The sequence below is a fragment of the Ovis canadensis genome, chromosome 4 (assembly GCF_042477335.2).
Source record: "Ovis canadensis isolate MfBH-ARS-UI-01 breed Bighorn chromosome 4, ARS-UI_OviCan_v2, whole genome shotgun sequence".
Taxonomy (NCBI): Eukaryota; Metazoa; Chordata; class Mammalia; order Artiodactyla; family Bovidae; genus Ovis; species Ovis canadensis.
In genome coordinates this window covers 102,849,432-102,871,142 of record NC_091248.1, presented here as the reverse complement: position 1 = coordinate 102,871,142, position 21,711 = coordinate 102,849,432, and the positions used below count along the sequence as shown (strand labels likewise).

The 21,711-nt window shown below is 39.0% G+C and overlaps 1 protein-coding gene across 3 annotated transcripts in view; it reads right to left on the bottom strand.

Annotated features, from left to right (window-relative positions):
- Positions 1-409: 409 nt before the first annotated feature.
- ASB15 (ankyrin repeat and SOCS box containing 15) overlaps positions 410-21,711 on the bottom strand; it is a 42,405-nt gene continuing 21,103 nt past the window's right edge. For all 3 annotated transcript variants that reach the window (XM_069586925.1, XM_069586924.1, XM_069586923.1), the window contains 5 exons: positions 12,146-12,391; positions 10,656-10,827; positions 8,523-9,093; positions 7,847-8,000; positions 410-3,649 (listed from right to left, as the gene is read on the bottom strand). In XM_069586925.1, the coding sequence (XP_069443026.1) occupies positions 3,477-3,649; positions 7,847-8,000; positions 8,523-9,093; positions 10,656-10,827; positions 12,146-12,391 (1,316 nt within the window). In that variant the 3' untranslated portion in view covers positions 410-3,476. The remainder of the gene's footprint in view (positions 3,650-7,846; positions 8,001-8,522; positions 9,094-10,655; positions 10,828-12,145; positions 12,392-21,711) is intronic.

Below are 21,711 nucleotides of genomic sequence, written 5' to 3'. Positions count from 1 at the left end.
TCATCAAAACCCTATCATGTTGATTAAACATGATAGTGGTTAAACAGGCAGCATGTAGAATGTTTGGCTTCTCCTGAAGCTCACTGGGGAGAAGCAGCTGTTGCCCTCCCAGATAAAGTGACATATTCTTGGAGAAACAGAGTCCTAATTAGATATAAAATAATCCTCTTACCATCCAGCTCACCCCAAAACAAAAACACTGATAGAAAATTTCGACATGTAATAGGAAAGAGGTTGAATCCATTTTGAATATAGTGATCGTCTCAGATTCATAGAATGTATTTTTCTCCTGCTTCACAAGTACCAAAGAACCACTTTCAACCCATAGTAGGTGCAGTGAATTCATATCCTTTCATTCAAGTGTTTCTTGAATATATTTACATAAAACGCATTAAAGAAAATGTCAAACTTTTGTGTACTTGAGTTTATTTAATATCTGAGGTATCTTGAATGTATTTATACAAAAATACAGTAAATATCCAAGTTTTAGTTTATTTAATATCTGAAGTATCATATGGTACACTTAAATCTTAAAAAAAAAAATCTACTTAGAGTAATATTATAGATAACAACGCATTTTAGCCACAAGTAGGAGAGCAACAGAGGAATCACAGGAATCCCATACCCAAAACATTATAGTTCTAATTAAATACATTAGTTTAATCTATATGAAAATATATTCTTTAGGGAATAAAAGTGGTTAAAAGTTATGTCTAATTATACAGTTTTTTCATACTTATAGCTAGAGCTAAATACAATTTGTATAGCTCATAAACTAGTGAGATAGTACTATTGAAAGAATACAATAACTCAAGATAAAAATGACTATAAGAAAATCTAAGAATGAATCCAAGTAATTACATAATTAAAGCTATATAACCAAATCAGAGATTCAGAACTATCATTTTACCATGAGGTCACTGATTAATTTTGTCTGGATCTTATATAACATAACATTCACTCATTCAATGTATTCAACAAGTAATTTTTGCATTCTCTCTATGCTCTAGGGAATGTGTTTGACCCTAAGAAAACCCTGTAAAACAAATCGGGCATAGACCCTGCCCTCACAGAGCTTACAGTCTAGTGGACAGACAGATGGGAACATAGGTTTCTGTAACACAGCATGAGAAATGCTGTTCTAGGGCCTCCCATCCTAGAGGCAGAAACGCCTAAATTGAGACCTGTAGGATAAGGGGTGGAGGGAGGAAGAAGGAGATGGAAAGGGGATTCCAGGCAGAAGGAGAAGAACATACAAAGGCCCTGAGGGCCAAGAAAATAGTCTCTTTTAAAACAGTGGTTCCCAAATCAAAGACCTCAGAGACTTGTTGGGCTAGAATGAAATTTTCACTCATCAATGTGGAAATGAAGACCAAACTGTTAAGTTTTTTACAAAGATAAAGTAATTCAATTTTAATAATTGAGTTTAAGGCAGCCCCATTTTCTGGCATTAAAATGGCCCTTCTTTTATGAAATATCCATGATAATAAATTTTATATATGTATATATAAAACAGATGACCCTATTTTTAAAACAGAAACTAGTGATGTATAGGTAGACTAGTTGGTGAAGAATCTGCCTGCAGTGTAGGAGACCCAGATTCTATCCCTGGGTTGGGAAGATCCCCTGGAGAAGGAAATGGTAACCTACTCCAGTATTCTTGCCTGAAAAACCTCATGGACAGAGGAGCCTGGTGGGCTACAGTCCATGGGATTGCCAGAGTCGGACATGACTTTGTGACTAAACCACCACCACAGTGATGTATAAAATCACTGTTCAAAGCATTAACTTATCAGAGGTATTTAACATGTTTAAAGAGCTGGCATACGGGAGACACCAAGAGATAAGGCTAAGAGGAAGGCAGGGATTTGGAGCAGATGGAGAACTTTGGACTTTATCCCAAGAGCAGTGGGAATGATTTTAAGCAGGGGAGTGAAACTTGCTTACATTTGTAAAAGATCACTCTGGGATGTTCTGTGTAGAACATGGGTTAGATGAGGCAAGATAGCAGAGAGGAGGATCAGTTTGGCAACACTGCAATATCCCAGGAAGAAAGGAGATAAGAGCTGGTATTCAGGCTGAATCAATGAGACTGAGTAGAAGATGACTTCATGAAATTAACTTGGATAAGGAAAATGGGATGGTCAAATTTTATGTGCAAGTTTTGACTTGGGAAACTGAATCAATAATTGGGTTAATGAGAGTCCCTTGGACTGCAAGGAGATCAAACCAGTCAATTCTAAAGGAAATCAGTCCTGAATATACATTGGAAGGACTGATGCTCAAGCTGAAGTTCCAATACTTTGGCCACCTGATACAAAGAACTGACTCACTTGAAAACACCCTGATGCTGGGAAAGATTGAAGGCAGGAGGAGAAGGGGATGACAGAGGATGAGATGGTTGGATGGCATCACTGACTCAATGGACGTGAGTTTGAGCAAGCTCTGGGAGTTGGTGCAGGACAGGGAAGCCTGGCATGCTGCAGTCCATGGGGTCACAAAGAGTCAGATATGACTGAGCGACTGAATAATTGAGCTAGAGATAGTAAAAGAAGGAGCTCCCCCCCTTTTTTTTGTGGAGGAAGACAGTACATTTGCTTTAGGGTATGTTGAATTTGAGGTTCCTTTGTGTTCAAAGGTCCTTTAGGCCAATTGTCTACACAGGTCTCATGTGCATGAGAGAAAAAGTTGAACTTCAGATATAAATTTACAGTCAAAAAACATGTAGGTTGTAAATAAAACCATGGGTATGGATGAAATGTCCTGTTGAACGGAGCGTAAAAAAAGAGAACTTAAGATATGTTACTAAAGAGTTGGTAGGAGGTGCACAACATAGAAAGAAGCCAGAAACAGAGTGGTTAGACCGGCTGGAAGAGAGCCAAGAGAACAAGATACCTGGAAAACCAAGGGAAGACCATTTCCTGGAGTAGAGTAGGTAATAGTGTCAGATGCGGCAGCAATCAGTTGCAAAGACTGGAGGATGCTCACGGAAAGTAGCAACAAGCAAGTTGATAAGGACCATGGGAAGGGCAGTGGAGGGAGTAGAAGCCAGATGACAATGAGGGCATCTGCAGAGACAGGGAGGAGCTCTTTTATACAGTGTGGCAATAAGAGAAAGGACAGAATGGGCCAGCAACTGGGGTTTGAGAAAGTGATTGATTGTTTTACGAGCAAAGGAGAGACTTGCTCATGGATACTGTAGGAGCCACCTGATAAGGAGAGTTTGAAGACTAGTTGCGAGCAAAGATAATCAATAGAAAATCACATGCAAAATATTAACTCTCTTTAAAAAAAATCACAATGTAAAGTTCTTTAAAGATGTGAAATATGGTGTTCCCCAAAGAACCCAGGATCCAGTTATAAAATTGTCAATGGATTTAAATATATGTCAGGATGTAAAACGATTCCAAGAAATTCTCCGAGGGAATCTCATTTAAACATATTTTTAAAGTCACATTTAAAAATATTATTTTAAATTATGGCAGTTTTAGCTCTTGTCCATAGAGGTCATACTCTTTAAATAATATGTATCTTTGAATAGTTGGTGGTAGAGAGAGCTTCTCCATCGAGGTTGGCTGGCAGAGCCGCTGTAGCCCCATCAGTCTTCGAATTTTTAACCGACATAAATGCTTTAATGAGCATGGATTCTCTAAAGTGAATGGGGAAAACAAGCAAAAAATAAAAACAATATGAATGAACCTATAAGATACAGACTGTTTTAGAATAATACTAAGTGTCATTCTAAAAAACAAGCATGCACATGTTAGTAACCCGTGACTAAGTAAAATTCAAATTGCAATTAAGCATTCCACGCCCTTCCTCTAGAATGCAAGCTCCATTGAGGTAGGTATTTAGTGTGTCTCTGTGTCAAAAACTCTGGTACTTTGGCCACTTCATGCGAAGAGTTGACTCATTGGGAAAGACTCTGATGCTGGGAGGGATTGGGGGCAGGAGGAAAAGGGGACGACAGAGGATGAGATGGCTGGATGGCATCACCGACTCAATGGATGTGAGTCTGAGTGAACTCTGGGAGTTGGTGATGGACAGGGAGGCCTGGCGTGCTGTGATTCATGGGGTCACAAAGAGTCAGACATGACTGAGCAACTGAACTGAACTGAACTGTGTCAAAAACAGAGCTTGACTTCTAGGGAGTGTTCAACTAGAATATGCTTTTTGTTTTTGTTTTTAACCTCGCCATGTGACATGGGGGATCTTCCTCCCTTGGGGATCAAACTCCCTGCAGTGGGAGCGTGGCCTTAATCACTGGACCATCAGGGAAGTACAGAATATGTTAAATGAATGAATGGACTTGATTAAAGAAAGCAAATGCTCATATCTCCTACTATTTATTTTTTAGAACTGAGTATTTTAGAGATACATTCCTTCGCTTCTGTTCTCTCCTACCAATCTTTCTGATGAATAGTTATCTGTGAATCATCTGATACAACTGATTGCATATGTCAGTGATTCAATCTTAGGTTTGGTTCTGACACCTAAAAATTTTATATTTTTCAAAAAACCTGCTAATGTTGTTCAAATAACTGATGTTAAGTCTTTCTTTTCAACTCTTACTTTATCTCTAGTAACTTTATCTTTAGTATAATTACAGTACCGAAATATTAATCCAGCAACAGGAGTGAGTGAAAAGGCAGCATTGCCCACAGGCTTAGAGGTAAGCTCTGGACTCAGTCAGCTTGGATTAAAATCAAGTCTCTGCCACTTAAATAGTATTTGTGTTATCCTGGACAAGCTACTTAACCCCTATGATCTCAGCATTCTCACCTGGGAAATGTGGATAACAGTGGGACTCACCTCATAGGACTGTTTAAATGTCAAACAAATTAATTCATGTAAAGCATTAGAAAAGTGTTTGGTATATTGTAATCATTTGTGAACAATCACTCAATTCAGTAATCAAAGAGATCACATTTCTTGTTATATTTGCAATTATAAATACTCAAGTTATTTTGAAAAAAATAAGACTGTTTTTCAAAAACTATTGAGGCAAAGTTATCATTACTAAAATAGACAGAATAAACCTATCTTTAAAAAAAATTTATTTTTCCCTCTAACAAAAACTCTGCCCTACATATACCTGGAGAAATCCTGACATCCAGTGGTTAACTGTACTTATAGCAGTCAACTGACTACACTCTAGTTGCAACGATGTGTCTGAAACAACTAGAAAACTTTCTGATCTTATTCTTACTTGGATTTCTTTTCTAAAGTCACAAGAATTTGTCATTCTTTTCCAATACAAACACATGGCCAACGTATTACTAATTAGAAGCAAAATCTGTTCTATGACAGGAAGTACAGTAGTATTGGAGAAAGAGCCTGTGTTTAAATGGACTAGAGTTCAAATACTTGTTTTGCTATTTTTCTGTCTGTAACTTTGGGAAATAATTTATATAAGCCTTATGGTTTTTTCCTTTACAATCTCTAAAATATTTTAACTCTTTCATTGTAAAATATAGATAAAGCAACGGTACATATAGTTTCTTAAGTGATTATCAGGTGAACATCTGCAAACCTCTCCTAGGTCATGAATAGAACTTCCCCAGTCATCCCAGAATTCCCTCCACAATCCATCCAAACTTCATTCCTTCTTCCCTGTAAGAAACTACTCTTCAGACTTTTATAGTAATCACTTTCTTTACAGCTTCATTGTCTTCGTGTGCTATCCCTAAACTATAGTATTGACAGTATTTTTTTTTTTTTTAGTTTGATGTGTTCTTTTTAGTTCTTTTAATCTGTTGGTCCTTCTCTCCATCCCCCTTCTCTTTCTCTCAATTAATCTTTAAGATCCAAAATACTGTAGTTCTTCATCTATCCTGCTTGATTTTGACTTCACTCCTAAGTTGGGCTTTTGTTCAGAAGGGTAACTAGCTTCAAGAATTTATAGAGTCCAGACTATTATGTAAATCCCCTTTAGCCTTAGTTTTTAATTTTTAAAAATTAGCAATGATAATATCTAACTCTTCAAGTTGTGGGGGTTCATGACATGCTTACATACACATTTCAGAAACCTCATATAGCCTTACCATGTAATAAAAATAACATAAAAATACTAATAATTTAGTCTTTAAAATAGGTAAATTTACTAAGTGTTTTTAATGCTGTAGGCATTATGCTAAGTGCCTTATATGTGACATCTCTTTTAATTCCCACAACAACCTTAACAGGTAAATACTATCTAAGCCCCATTCTGCAGTGGGAAAACCTTGATATAAAAAGAATAAGTAACCATGCTCAAAGTCATACAACCAGTATGACTATCTTGGTTTTCTTATAGGAAATTAAACATTACAAAAAATCCCCTCCCCTGAATGAAACAAAAATGATAGAATAAATTGTTGCTTGTTTCCATGAAAATATATCAGCCCTGGGTGACCTAAGCACTATGTGGCTCAGCAATTCTATACCAGGCCAAGAACAGTGTTGCATCCTATTTCAGACCTGTCTGACCCCAGAGGTCAGTTTCTAGGCTCTGTCATTCACTAGATTCTCTGAGATTCCTGTTTTAGTTGCCCCGAAGTCTGTTCTATCCTAGAACTCATTCCAGTGGAAGAGCCATGTGAGGAAAATCCAAGCTTACCACCTAATGTGTGTTCAGCTGAACTAACACTCTTTCTAGCCAATCAAATCTCCACCGTTTCTGCCAACTTCCGTCTGTTGCTACCATGGTCAAAACAGTCCAGATTCAGATCATATACTTTAATGTATGAGACTGACTGAAACTAAGTGCTTAGATGAACATTTCTTTTTATAGAACTTTATATATAACAAATATGGTATGTAAATCAGGTGAACATTTCAATCTCATCTTTTTGACTATAAAATATCTACTAATTTGCATAAAATTTGCTTGATCTTAAAGAATGGGATGTTGTGGTTTTGTTATACCATTGAAGATTGATTTAGGTGTAGGTTCTAGGATGCTTCTTTAGCCTCCATGAAATTGTCCAAGTAGGTTCTGAAAGTACATTTTTCCAAACTCATATTTTGAAAGAGAAAACATTCCAAATTTATAATTTTTTCTCTGGTTGTTATATGTATTTGGGCTTCCCTGGTGGCTCAGAGGTTAAAGCGTCTGCCTGGAATGCGGGAGACCCGAGTTCGATCCCTGGGTCGGGAAGATCCCCTGGAGAAGGAGATGGCAACCCACTCCAGCACTCTTGCCTGGAGAATCCCATGGAGGGAAGAGCCTGGTAGGCTACAGTCCATGGGGTCGCAAAGAGTCGGACATGACTGAGCGACTTCACTTTCTATATGTATTTGGAGTAATTTTAGATGTATTTTTATTGAAACTTTCATAATATGATTCACTTTTATGATTGTAACTAAGCCTTAACCTAGAAAATACAAAATGGCCTGCCTGTAAAACATACTTTTCATAGTACAAATTTGTCAGTAAAGACCCAGAGAAACTAGATCAAAAAGGATATTTTAATTCATTCCATTCATTCATTTATTTAGTATTGAGTATCTACTGCTTATGAGGCATTATGCTAAGCCCCAAGAGTACGAAAATAAACAAAACAGATCCCTGCCCACATGGAGAATCCTATACTTTATGATATTATAGAAGTTAACTTTTAAAAAGTGAGTTCTATTCAGAATGTTAATATAGTTATGGTATTGTTCATTATACAATTAAACAGTTGGAAAGTGTCAAGAAAAAGCAAAAAGTATCTTCTATCAGGGGAACAATTAAGGATGATTTGAGAAAACAGATAAATCTGAATATAAGGTAGCACTGAAAAAGTATCAAAACTGACATTAAGAAATTTTTCCTATATACATTCTCCATAAAAAATTTTGTAGGAAAAACTTTTGCTTTTACCTAGTATTTGACGGATTTCTGGCCATTCTCTCTGTACTTCTAGTGCAGACTTCAGTTTAGCACACAGAGGGATATAATCCATGTAATCTATTAATACACGAATAACACTGCCTACCAAGTGCTTCATCCAGGGGACTGTAATAAACTCACAGAACTGAGAGAAGTAATAAAATTGAAGTTAGTAGCACTTTTAATATACTCTATTGATAAACAATTTTGTTCTGACAAATTACTTCCTTTGCCTTTTTACATGAAATAAAAGTACCCTTCTTGTTATGAACCAAAAAAGCAAAGTAAATGATTTGTTTGTTTCTGTGAAACAATGAGCCCTGGAGCATGCGTGACTCTGATGTGACAGTACTCAGCATAATGTGGAAGAACCATGCTATTTTCCATGATTCTTCTCACTGTGTTTCTAGCCCCCAGATTCCACTAAATAAGCATGAGTTATTAATTGCATACATTTTCCAAATCATTCAACATTTGGTTTCCAATTCAAGAAAACTATACTTTTGGGGGCTTAGTTTAATGCTGATTTCCCCATCTCACTGCAAACAAAAACACAAGAAGAAGAAAAATACAAAAGTTGGAGTTGATTTTTCTTTTCTTGGAACATCCCTAAATGAGCAAAATTATGATGCTGACCCAATACGAAGAAGAGAAGGGTGTAACTCACCGGGTTATCTTTTATGACACAAGATGTCCATCCCGGCAGTACCTCTTCCTCTATCTCCGACCACACAAACGAGTTTCCAAAGATGTCCCCATGCATGCATTCGAAGCACATCTCCACCTGATAGCCATTATTCAGCAACAGCCTGAGCATTACCTCGTCATTTAGGGCATACTGTATGGCACTGGGGAAACGAGTGTCATTCACATGCATGAAGTAACAATTGACATTAGCTCCATGGGCAAGAAGCAGCCGGACAATTTCATGATTACTGGCCCTCACTGCCACCAGTAGACAGTTGAGGGGATCCAGGTTTGGGTCTGCACCTGCAGCCAGGAGGATTTCTGTGCAAAGGATATCATTATTGCAAACAGCAAAATAGAGCGCAGTCTTCCGTTCGTCATCATAACTCTCAGAAATGTGGTCAGAAAGCAGGCTATTGACATCAAAGCCATTTTCAATCAGCAGTTCTAGGCACTGTGCATTTTGTCCATCTGCTGCTGAGTGAATTGGTGTTAGCCCACTTTTCTGGATTGCATGTTTGGATGTTACTGGAATAAGATATTTCAGTGCACTAAAAAAAAAAAAAGAATTAAATATCCACATAGCAGGAAGAAAATCATGAAATGAAATAAACCAGCTTCCGTGCTGGACAAGTGAATGCAATTTGATTAGTTTATTTTCTCTAGATAACCTTACACAAAAACATTCAGTCTTTGTCCATAGACTTAGTACTATTCAGTTTAGTTTTGATTTAGCTTCCCAGTCTAAATATTCCTGGGGAACCTACTAGATCTTATATATTTGGTTCTAGAATTGTGATTCCTCAGGAACCCTCCCCAATTTTTCAATTCTTCTCTGAACAACATATTATCTATAATCAACCAAGGCTACTTAATGAAGAAAATATAACAGAAAAGTAGGTCCATTCAATGTTACAGATGAATGCTTCATATTGTTGACCATTAATTAGAACCACAGAGTCACAGGAAATTAGAGCTGGAAGTCACCTTGGGCATTGCTGAGTCCAACCCTTTTATTACCAGCACAGCCATACGAAGACTTGAGAGGTGAAATGACTTGTCCAAGGTCACACAGATGCAGAAGAGTAATGACTAGAATTTAGGCCTCTTGAATTTTTATTTGTTATTCTACTTTCACTGCTCCATGAACAATCTGTGCTTTAATATTGTCCATGTATATCCTCTCTACTTACTTGAGTTTGAATTATTAGCAACAAGAAGGGTCTTTATTGTTCCATCAATCTTACATGATTTCAATTGAGATAACTAACCGCAGCTTGTATTACCAAGAACCTGTGACAAATAGCTGTGAATTTCACACTTGACTGATGAATTGGACATGTATGAGAGCCACAGGCAAGGAGAACTTGATCTCTTGTGCCTAATTCAGAGCTACCAGGTGTGAATTTATGAACACTGGGAGTAAATCCAGGTAAACTTTAACAACATGTCACTTCGCATCAATTACTTGTCATTAGCCACTTAACTTAGCCAACGTCACCACTGAAAGTGATGAAGCCTAATGAGCTCACAGTTTTGAATTTATGAAATACATTTAATTGCCAAACACCATCCTTTCAAGGTGGGTAGTTTATTATGATTATAGATTTCAATTGATGTGTTGGTTGTGGCACATTTTGTGATTTTAAAATATATCTGACCATTTTCTTAGAGAAACCTAAAATTATAATGATACCTTTCTATTCAAGGATATATTTTACATTATAATATCTGTTGATGTTGATAAAAATTGGAGTAATACAAATTTTAATCCTTTGCCAAGGGCAAAATTTTTAGAAGCCCTGTAGCCTTCTGTTAAACAGATTTTTTAAAAAAGGCACATTTGGGTGGCACGTGCAGAAGTCTCACTTATAACTTTCTTCTAAGAGAAAATACCTTTTCATTTGACAAGCACTATAAATTCAATGTGGAAATTTTTTAAGGTATAAGAATATAAAAAGAAGGGAGAAATCAAACAAACACGTAGATATACAAAACTTGTGAACATTTTACCTTTTTCTGTTTGGATTTTGGGAGACATATTTAAGCTTATACCATATATACAAATCTGTGTTTTCAACTTGAAGTGATCATGCTATGATTTGTTACTCACAGGTAATGTCCCTCATAGGCAGCTCGGTGTATAGGAAGATGCCCTGCTCTGTTAGGTATGTTTCCACTTCCTCCATATTCCAGCAGGAGGGAGATGCAGTCAGGATTGCCCCCTCCTGCTGCCTCAAACAACACCGATGCACCATCATCCGCCAAAGCAAGCACATCACCTCCTGGCAGGATAACACAGGCAGCAGAGTGACCACTGGGCAGATGCAAGATCATCTCCTTAAAAATAAGCTGTTGTTTTCCTTTCTGATTAGGACTTAAAAACACAGAATTAAGAACATCTGTGTTCTTGGCCTTTTCAATAAACAATCATGAAGCATGTTTCATTCTATTGGAAAATCTTTCCCTCATTGACATCTGAGAAATCAAGTCAATTTTCATGATAATTGACTCCCTAAAAATGGTCTAGTTAGACTTTTAAAGACAACAGTTAATGCTCTGTCTCATTTCAACAAATCTTTATCAACTGTCTTCTATGTGCAAACACCATGCATGATCCAGCAGAAGATCCTAAGATGAATAAGCCTGACTATCTTAAATGGCTCAGAGGGGAAATAACACAAAATATCATCAGAGAACACAAATTGTGTAATATTCAAATGTCATGAGGACCAGAAGACATGATGTAGGGGAAAGTGGTCTGTTTGAATTACGGCTTTGTTGCTGACTGTGAGAGTTTGGGGCAAGCTACTTACTTCCATGAGCTTCATATGGCTCATTTGATAATTAAATGAGTTGCATTGTGGGGGAAGTTCAAAATGTTAGTCTTTTCCCTACAGAGTACCCTTGAGAATAATGTGGTCCTATGCAACCCACTCCAATACTCTTGCCTGGAAAGTCCCATAGGCGGAGGAGCCTGGTAGGCTGCAGTCCATGGGGTCGCTAAGAGTCAGACACGACTGAGAGACTTAACTTTCACGCCTTGGAGAAGGAAATGGGAACCCACTTCAGTGTTCTTGCCTGGAGAATCCCAGGCACGGGGGAGGCTGGTGGGCTGCCGTCTTTGGGGCTGCAGAGTCAGACACGACTGAAGCGACCTAGCAGCAGCAGCAGAGATAGCCATCAGGGCTGGGCACTCGGATTTGTAGGTCCCCATGCATAGGATTCAAGTGAGTCATGCAATAGGGGCTTATTGAGGGATGGGGTAAAAATCTGATGCCCAGATACATTCAGGAGAGGAAGAGGGGCCAGTGAGAGATGGAGAAAAGGAGATCTGAGAGGCAGGAGAAGCACTGTGCTTGTGCTCAGTTGCTCAGTTGTGTCCGACTCTGCAACCCCATGGATGATAGCCCACCAGGCTTCTCTATCCATGGGATTTCCCAGGCAAGAACACTGGAGAGGGTTGCCATTTCCTCCTCCAGGGGATCTTCTGACCCACGGACCGAACCTGTGTTTCCTGCCTTGGCAAGCAGATTCTTTGCCACTGAGCCACCTGGGAAGCCCAGGAGAAACACCAGCAACAAGCAGTTCCTTTCCACGTACCTTTGTGGATCAGATGCTCCAAAACATCACAGTGACCATACTCGGCCGCAACACCTAACGGGGTCACTCCAAATCCGTCTTTTAGGTGGACATTGCCTCCATTGTTCAGTAGCAGAGCTATGATGTCTTTGCGGCCTTGTTTGGCTGCTTCGTGCATTGCTGACCATCGCTTCACACAGGGCTGGTCAAGACTGGTGTTGTGTTTAAGCAGAGCAGACACCATGTCATAGGAGCCTCTTTTAACAGCTTAAAGATGATTTTTAAAAAGAACAGTCAACAGGAGGCATATAACATGAATGCTTTACATGGCACTAAACAAATTACCAGATTTAATATCAAGGGAGGTATTAGTGACAACTTTTCTTGTATCTTCCATACCCCTCTGTTTCTCATACCAGGTTTCTCTTGAGGAATGTAAGCATATAAGATGATACTGCCTTTTCTTTAAGACCCTGACCTGAGGAGGGGTAAGAGTTTGGTGGAAAACAGGATGCATGTCACTAAGTTAGGATACTTTTTTTATTCTTTCTAAACTTCTACTTCATCGCCAAGATGAAAATAATATCAATTTTTGTATCAGTTAAATAAATAAAAAAAAATGTATGTAAAATGCTTAGTATACAGTAGGAGCTCAATAAATGATAACCATTATTATTATTATGATTTCCTCACTTCTAGGATCATGGAGCCACCTGTGCAGATAATGTTTATCAAGTTTTTATCCCTCTAGAGAAAGTTTTTTTCCCACCAAAGTAGAAAATATTAAATGAACATTTCTTTCCCATACTCATGAGATATTAGCAACAGGAATGTTTAGAATCCAGGTAGGTCCGTTGTTCTTCTTACAGGTGAAGTACAAGACAGCTGATGTACTATGTTTTCTGAGGTTCAGTAAATCAGATGTCTCTTTCCCTCTCTTATCTTTTTCTAGTAGCTGAAATTACACTGTCAAGTCTTTTTCTCTTTCGGATTGTTAATGGATTCTCCCAGGTTAGATATAAATACTTCTCCAAGATGTCATGCATTTTCCTCTTATCAGTATGTAAAATCTTTTAAGAAACAGAGCAGGATGAAGGTTACTCTCTAACACTTATTCATTTGCTCATTCTTTCATTCAGTTAATATGTGCTGGCTATATGTAAGTGTTAGTCATTCAGTCGTGTCTGACTCTTTGTGACCCGGTAGACTGTAGCCCACTGGCCTCCTCTGTCCATGGAGATTCTCCAGGCAAGAATACTGGAATGGGTAGCCATGCCCTCCTCCAGGGGGTCTTCCCAAACCAGGGATTGAACCCAGGTCTCCTGTATTGCAGGCAGATTCTTTACTGTCTGAGTCACTTGTTAGGTACAGAGGGCAGCAGGAAAAAGACAGACATGGTTCTCACTTGGGGAATTTGCAGCCTGGGGGTGAAGGCGATACTATTTTCTGTTTGAATAAAAGATTCAAAGACTGGGCCTTTGCTGGGAAAGACAGAAGGGGATGTGGGGGCACATGGAACATCCTGGGCAGGTAAGAAGCAGAAGGTGGAAAGGCTCTGAGGCCAAGGCAAGAGAAATGGCTCCAAAAGGCAGAAAAGGAGGATGAGGACAAATTGTCTATTTCACTAGGAGGGAAGCAAGCCATCACTGCAGCAAAATTTCAGTTTTTCTCCTGCTCACTGTCTGAAGCAGAATCTGTTGACAAATGCCTTTCTCTGAATCACCCACCTGCCACTGGCAGCTCTAATTACAGTGAATTACCTCATCCTAGCTGGTGCTCTTGCGAAGCAAACATCAATAATTTAAACAAAATAAGAGATAATGTGCCCTCATTTATCTTCTTGCTCCTATTCCATTTTTTCTAATTAGAAAAAAAATAATAAAATAATGAACCTCTTCCTTTATGATCCGTTTTCCTTTAGTCTGACTCAGGGAACATGTTGATTAGAGATACTAGCCTTTCTTCAAGAAAATAACAGCATATATAAGCCATATTCAACTTGAAATAACCAAGAAAATTAAACTTATTTTTAGTTCAGTTTTTGGAACTAAGAATATATTTTATTCCTCATAGAAATAATAATGAAAATCGTGGGGAACCCCTCTTCCAAGCTAAACCGTGAAGACATCCTTAATCAATAATTGGCTAAAATACTGAAAATTAACAAGGTCCAGTATGTGTGTAATGTAACTAAGTAAAACACAAATTAAATAATTTATGAAGTAAAGAATACATTTCACATAATAGATGTATCTTTATACGCTTAGAGGAGAGCAAGCCTCAGTTGAAGAGTTAGGGAATTTAAGGAGACATTTTGCATAGGTTATAGGCACTTTTGAACACTTTATAGTTTGCTGGCACTTTCTTTCTTTAAAAAAATTTTTGTCATTTTCTTTCTGGATATATGTGTTTTGCCCATCCAGTTCCAGTTCAGTCGCTCAGTCATGTCCTACTCTTCATGAGTTTTGCCCATATAATTTACTTAATATCTTCAGTGATCATCTGACTCATATGATATACCAATAGAGATTTTCTTCCGTAGTACCTAGACAAAGATTGGAAGACTGAAAGAGGAGATGGAGTAAAGAGGATATATACCGATTTGTAAAAAAGAAAATGAAGTAAAATTAACTGAGCTGTGAATGGCGCCATGTTTTGGGAAAGTGGAAAGCAGAGGAGCTGAGCTGTTGTACCAGACAGTTCCCTTGGCTTCCTCTGCACCCTGGGACCCTCTGGCCAGGACAATCATATGACTGTCCTACTGGAGGAAGGTGACACCAAGTTTAGAGGGATGGGCTGAGAAGGAGTCTGTGTGCAAAAAACACTTAATAACTATAAGATCATCACATATCAGATATCTACACTCAGCAAGTAACTGTATAACAAGATTGTAATATATCAAAGTACCATAATTAAGGGTCAGCTGGCTGCTGGGGGAAGAAGGGCCCTTGAGGGACCAAAAGTGAATTTACTTTTTTCTTTCTAAAGGATATCTCTAGTGTTAAAGAATCTGCCTGCCAACACAGGAGACTCAAGAGACACAGATTCAGTCCCTAGGTTCAGGAGATCCCCTGGAGTAGGAACTGGCAATCCACTCCAGTATTCTTGCCTGGAAAATTCCATGGACAGAGGAGCCAGTGGGCTCCTGCAGTTGGACACAACTGAGCGACTGAGCACACACAAGGATATTTCATAAATAAAGACAAAGATAATAGTGTCAGGTTAAGACAAAAATGGTGTTGTGCATACATTAAAAAAATAACAGCACTTTCCCCCCTCGTCTCTCCTTTATAAGTTAATAAACTATGAGTAGCATATATCAAGTAGCTTCAAAATGCAAGAAAAAGGAAAACAGAAAGTGCCATGGAAGATCCATTTCCTTATGAACCTAAAAAGATGACATAGAATCCACAATGAATGGCCTAATGAAGGTATCCCAAGGGGAGTCCCTATCCTCCAGCAATGCGGCTGGTGGGGACATAAGTGAACACCTCCATAATATTTCCTCTGTGAGACTTTTGTTTTATCTATGATGTTACCATTTGGTTTTTAAAAATATTATTTCTAAGCATTAATTCTATTTTGATTCTTATAACTCAATGATCAAAGTTCCTTTCCCACATTTCAGTTATTGCTAGAGCAGAGAGACTAACAATTGAGACTTTGAAATGCAGACAAATATTTAATGCTCTGTTGCGGGCATTAAGCAGTAAAGGAAATTTTAAGTGAAGTAAAATGAAAACAAATGAGTGATAATCATGACTTAGTTGTCCCTTAACAATATTAAGTGGATCAAGAATAGCAAGTAGAGAATAATTTTATATTCGCAAAGTGAGATAATATATAAACTCTGGAAGAGTGTATCTTTTTTGCAGAAATCAAAGACTATAGAAATAGTAACAAATACATGCAAATAGTCCATGGCATATGCCTTTACAAAAATAATAAGTCATGCTAATAGGGGTGAAGCAACCATATGTGATATTCTGGTAGTATCAGTAGATCTTGCTCAGGAAAAGTGTTCTGTTCATTTTAAAAAGCACCATGTTACTGTGACATAAAGTCTGGTAACATGTACGCAGAGAAAACCATATCTTCTTCAGTACTTGTATTTCACCTTTTCCTTTAGAATCAGAAGTTCCCAAGCTCTAGCTGTTCACAGTCTATCCAGGTAGAAACTAAATACCCCAGCCTTCCTTGCACCTAAGACTATGTGACAAAATTTGAACAAACAGGGTGTGAACAGAAGTGCTGTGTACACGTCTAGGTCATCCTCTTAGAGGCTGAAATTTTCCCAAGGCTGCCTCTTTCCTCCTCCCTGATGGATGGAAAAAGGTAACATCTAAAGTCTTATGTAAAGGTGGTATAGCCATCCTGCCAAACCCTGGACCACTCGCTTCTGAATTGTTGTGTGAGAGAGGAATGAACTTTCTTTTTGAAGTCATTGCGGTGTGTTTGTTTATGTATCTGTGTTTCTTTGCTTGTTTTGTTCTGGAAGTTTTATCTGTACCCTGACTATAATAATTAGTTTTTCCAGATTAATCTGAATTGGAGAAGGCTAAAAGCTGCCACCATGACCCGCCCATCTTTGCCATTCCAAACCCAAAGAAAGGCAGTGCCGAAGAATGCTCATACTACCGCACAATTGCACTCATCTCACACGCTAGTAAAGTCATGCTCAAAATTCTCCAAGCCAGGCTTCAGCAATACGTGAACTGTGAACTTCCAGATGTTCAAGTTGGTTTTAGAAAAGGCAGAGGAACCAAAGATCAAACTGCCAAAATCTGCTGGATCATGGAAAAAGCAAGAGAGTTCCAGAAAAACATCTATTTCTGCTTTATTGACTATGCCAAAGCTTTTGACTGTGTGGATCACAATAAACTGTGGAAAATTCTGAAAGAGAAGGGAATACCAGGCCACCTGACCTGCCTCTTGAGAAACCTGTATGCAGGTCAGGAAGCAACAGTTAGAACTGGACATGGAACAACAGACTGGTTCCAAATAGGAAAAGGAGTACATCAAGGCTGTATATTGTCACCCTGCTTATTTAACTGTTATGCAGAGTACATCATGAGAAACGCTGGACTGGAAGAAGCGCAAGCTGGAATCAAGATTGCCGGGAGAAATATCAATAACCTCAGATATGCAGATGACACCACCCTTATGGCAGAAAGTGAAGAAGAACTAAAGAACCTCTTGATGAAAGTTAAAGAGGAGAGTGAAAAGGTTGGCTTAAACCTCAACATTCAGAAAATGAAGATCATGGCATCTGGTCCCATCACTTCATGGGAAATAGATGGGGAAACTATGGAAACAGTGTCAGACTTTATCTTTTTGGGCTCCCAAATCACTGCAGATGGTGACTGCAGCCATGAAATTAAAAGATGCTTACTCCTTGGAAGGAAAGCTATGACCAACCTAGATAGCATATTCAAAAGCAGAGACAATATTTTGTCAACAAAGGCCCCATCTAGTCAAGGCTATGGTTTTTGCATTAGTCATGTGTGGATGTGAGAGTTGGACTATAAAGAAAGCTGAGCACTGAATAATTGATGCTTTTGACCTGTGGTGTTGGAGAAAACTCTTGAGAGTCCCTTGGACTGCAAGGAGGTCCAACCAGTCTATTCTAAAGGAGATCAGCCCTGGGTATTCTTTGGAGGGAATGATGCTGAAGGTGAAACTCCAGTACTTTGGCCACCTCATGCGAAGAGTTGACTCATTGGAAAAGACTCTGATGCTGGGAGGGATTGGGGGCAGGAGGAAAAGGGGACGGCAGAGAATGAGATGGCTGGAGGGCATCACTGACTCGATGGACATGAGTTTGAGTGAACTCCGGGATTTGATGATGGACAGGGAGGCCTGGCATGCTGCAATTCATGGGGTCGCAAACAGTTGGACAGGACTGAGCGACTGAACTGAACTGAAAAGCTGCCAAATAGGAGAAGAGTAAAGAAGAAATCAGAGCAGAATGCTCCCGAGATGTGATGACACTATTCATTTAACATTTTTATGCAGGGGCAAAGACCTGTTGCTGATACCCTCTATGTCCCATGAGTCACAACTATTTCTTTGGAAGTTTCACAGATTCCACTGCTCTCTTATTTCCCCAATTTACTTTGGATATATGCCTTTGTTATAGCATTTATTAACACTTGTTTTCTATTTCGATCATATCTAGGCTCTCACTAGACTCTTTGAAAGATGATCATTCCATTTGTACTGTACTATTCAGCATAGAATCTGGTTTAATGTGACTTCCAGACTGGTTCCAAATTGGGAAAGGAGTACGTCAAGGCTAAATATTGTCACCCTGCTTATTTAACTTATATAAAGAGAACATCATGAGAAATGCTGGGCTGGAGGAAGCACAAGCTGGAATCAAGATTGCTGGGAGAAATATCAAGAAACTCAGATATGCAAATAACACCACTCTTATGGCAGAAAGTGAAGAAGAACTAAAGAGCCTCTTGATGAAAGTGAAAGAGGAGAGTGAAAAAGTTGGCTTAAAGCTCAACTAAGATTATGGCATCCGGTTCCATCACTTCATGGCAAATAGATGGGGAAACAGTGGAAACAGTGGCTGACTTTATTTTTCTGGGCTCCAAAATCACTGCATATGGTGACTGCAGCCATGAAATTAAAAGATGCTTACTCCTTGGAAGGAAAGTTATGACCAGCCTAGACAGCATATTCAAAAGCAGAGACATTACTTTGTCAACAAAGGCCCCATCTAGTCAAGGCTATGGTTTTTGCATTAGTCATGTGTGGATGTAAGAGTTGGACTATAAGGAAAGCTGAGCACTGAATAATTGATGCTTTTGAACTGTGGTGTTGGAGAAAACTCTTGAGAGTCCCTTGGACTGCAAGGAGGTCCAACTAGTGCATCCAAAAGGAGATCAGTCCTGGGTGTTCATTGGAAGGACTGATGCTGAAGCTGAAACTCCAATACTTTGGCCACCTGATGCGAAGAACTGATTCATTTGAAAAGACCCTGATGCTGAGAAAGATTGAAGGCAGGAGGAGAAGGGGATGACAGAGGATGGGATGGTTGGATGGCATCACTGACTCAATGGACATAGTTTGAGTAAGCTCTGGGAGTTGGTGATAGGGAAGCCTGGCATGCTGCAGTCCATAGAGTCGCAAAGAGTTGGGCATGACCGAGCAACTGAACTGAACTGAACTGGGATGGCTGGTGAACAATCTCAGGGCTGCTTTCCCTCCTCCTGCCACACGTGCATTATTTCATAACATCTCTCCTCTCCTGAGCATCTACCATGTGGCAGAAGTTTACATATTAATATTTTTCTCTATTCACTTTATTGACTATGCAAAAGCCTTTGACTGTGTGCATCACAACAAACTGTGGAAAATTCTTAAAGAGATGGGAATACCAGACCACCTGACCTGCCTCCTGAGAAATCTGTATGCAAGTCAGAAGCAACAGTTAGAACTGGACATTGAATAATAGACTGGTTCCAAATTGGGAAAGGAGTACGTCAAGGCTGTATATTGTCACCCTGCTTATTTAACTTATATGAACAGTACATCATGAAAAATGCCAGGCTGGATGAAGTACAATCTGGAATCAAGATTGCTGGGAGAAATATCAATAACCTCAGATATGCAGATGACACCACCCTAATGGCAGAAAGTGAAGAGGAACTAAAAAGCCTCTTGGTGAAAGTGAAAGAGGAGAGTGAGAGAGTTGGCTTAAAACTCAACATTCTGAAAACTAAGATCATGGTATCTGGTCCCATCACTTCATGGCAAATAGATGGGAAAACAATGGAAATGGTGACTTTATTTTTAGAGGCTCCAAAATCACTGCAGATGGTGACTGCAGCCATGAAATTAAAACACGCTTGCTCGTTGGAAGAAAAGTTATGACCTACCTAGACAGCATATTAAAAAGCAGAGACGTTACTTTGCCAACAAAGGTCCGTCTAGTCAAAGCTATGGCTTTTCCAGTAGTCATGTATGGAATTGAGAAAGGAAAGGAAAGGAAAGGAAAGTCGCTCAGTCGTGTCCGCCTCTGTGACCCCATGGACTGTAGCCTACCAGGCTTCTCAGTCCATGGGATTTTCCAGGCAAGAGTACTGGAGTGGGTTGCCATTTTCTTCTCCAATGGTATTGAGAGTTGGACTATAAAGAAAACTGAGCATCCAAGAATTGATGCTTTTGATCTGTGGTGATGGAGAAGACTCTTGAGAGTCCCTTGGACTTCAAGGAGATCCAACCAGTCATTATTAAAGGAAATCAGCCCTGAATATTCATTGAAAGGACTGATGCTGAAGCTCCAATACTTTGGCCATCTGATGCGAAGAACTGACTCATTTGAAAAGACCCTGATGCTGGGAAAGATTGAAGGTGGGAGGAGAAGGGGATGACAGAAGATGAAATGGTTGGATGGCATTACTGACACAATGGATGTGAGTTTGAGCAAACTCCAGGAGTTGGTGATGGACAGGGAAGCCTGGCATGCTGCAGTCCATGGGGTCACAAAGAGTCAGACACAACTGAGTGACTGAACTGAATGGAATTGAACTGATTTTTCTCTAATTTTTTTGTAAAATAATTTATACATTTTAATTGGAGCCTAATTACTTTACAATATTTTAGCGGTTTTGCCATACATTCACATGAATCGCCATGGGTGTACATGTGTCCCCCATCCTGAAACCCCCTCCCATTTCTCTCCTCATCACATCCCTCAGGGTCATCCCAGTGCACCGGCCCTAAGCACCCTGTCTCATGCATTGAACCTGGACTGGCGATCTATTTCACATATACATGTGAAATATGCATATACATAATTATATACAATGCGGGAGACCCGGGTTCGATCCCTGGGTCGGGAAGTTCCCCTGGAGAAGGAAATGGCAACCCACTCCAGTATTCTTGCTTGGAAAATCCCATGAACCAAGGAGCCCAGTAGACTACAGTCCATGGGGTCGCAAAGAGTCGGACAGGACTGAGCAACTTCACTTCACACATATACATATAGGTAATATACATGTTTCAGTGTTATTCTCTCAAATCATCCCATCCTCGCCTTTTCCCACAGAGTCCAAAAGTCTGTTCTTTACATCTGTGCCTTTTTTGCTGTCTTGCATATAGGGTTATCATTACCATCTTTCTAAATTCCATATATATGCATTAATATACTGTTTTGGTGTTTTCCATTCTGACTTACTTCACTCTGTATAATAGGCTAATTCTGCATGGTGGATATTGTATTTCCATTTTACACATGAGGAAACTGAGACCCATAACTGCAGTCTCCCAGCTAGAATTAACATTCACATGACAATACTGAATTGTATACTTGAAAGTTAAGAGAGCAGATCTTAAAAGTTTGCAAAACAGAGTTTGCAACACAAGAAAAAACAATGTGTAACTATGTGAAGTGAGGCATGTTAACTAGGCTTTCTGTTGTAATCATTTCATAGTAATAAATACATCAAATTATGTTGTATACCTTAAACTAGTACCATGTTATATGTCAATTACATTTCAGTAAAATGGAAGAAAAATAAATACAAGTATCTCAGATGCCAAAACCCTAATTCTTTCTCCACACCTACGTC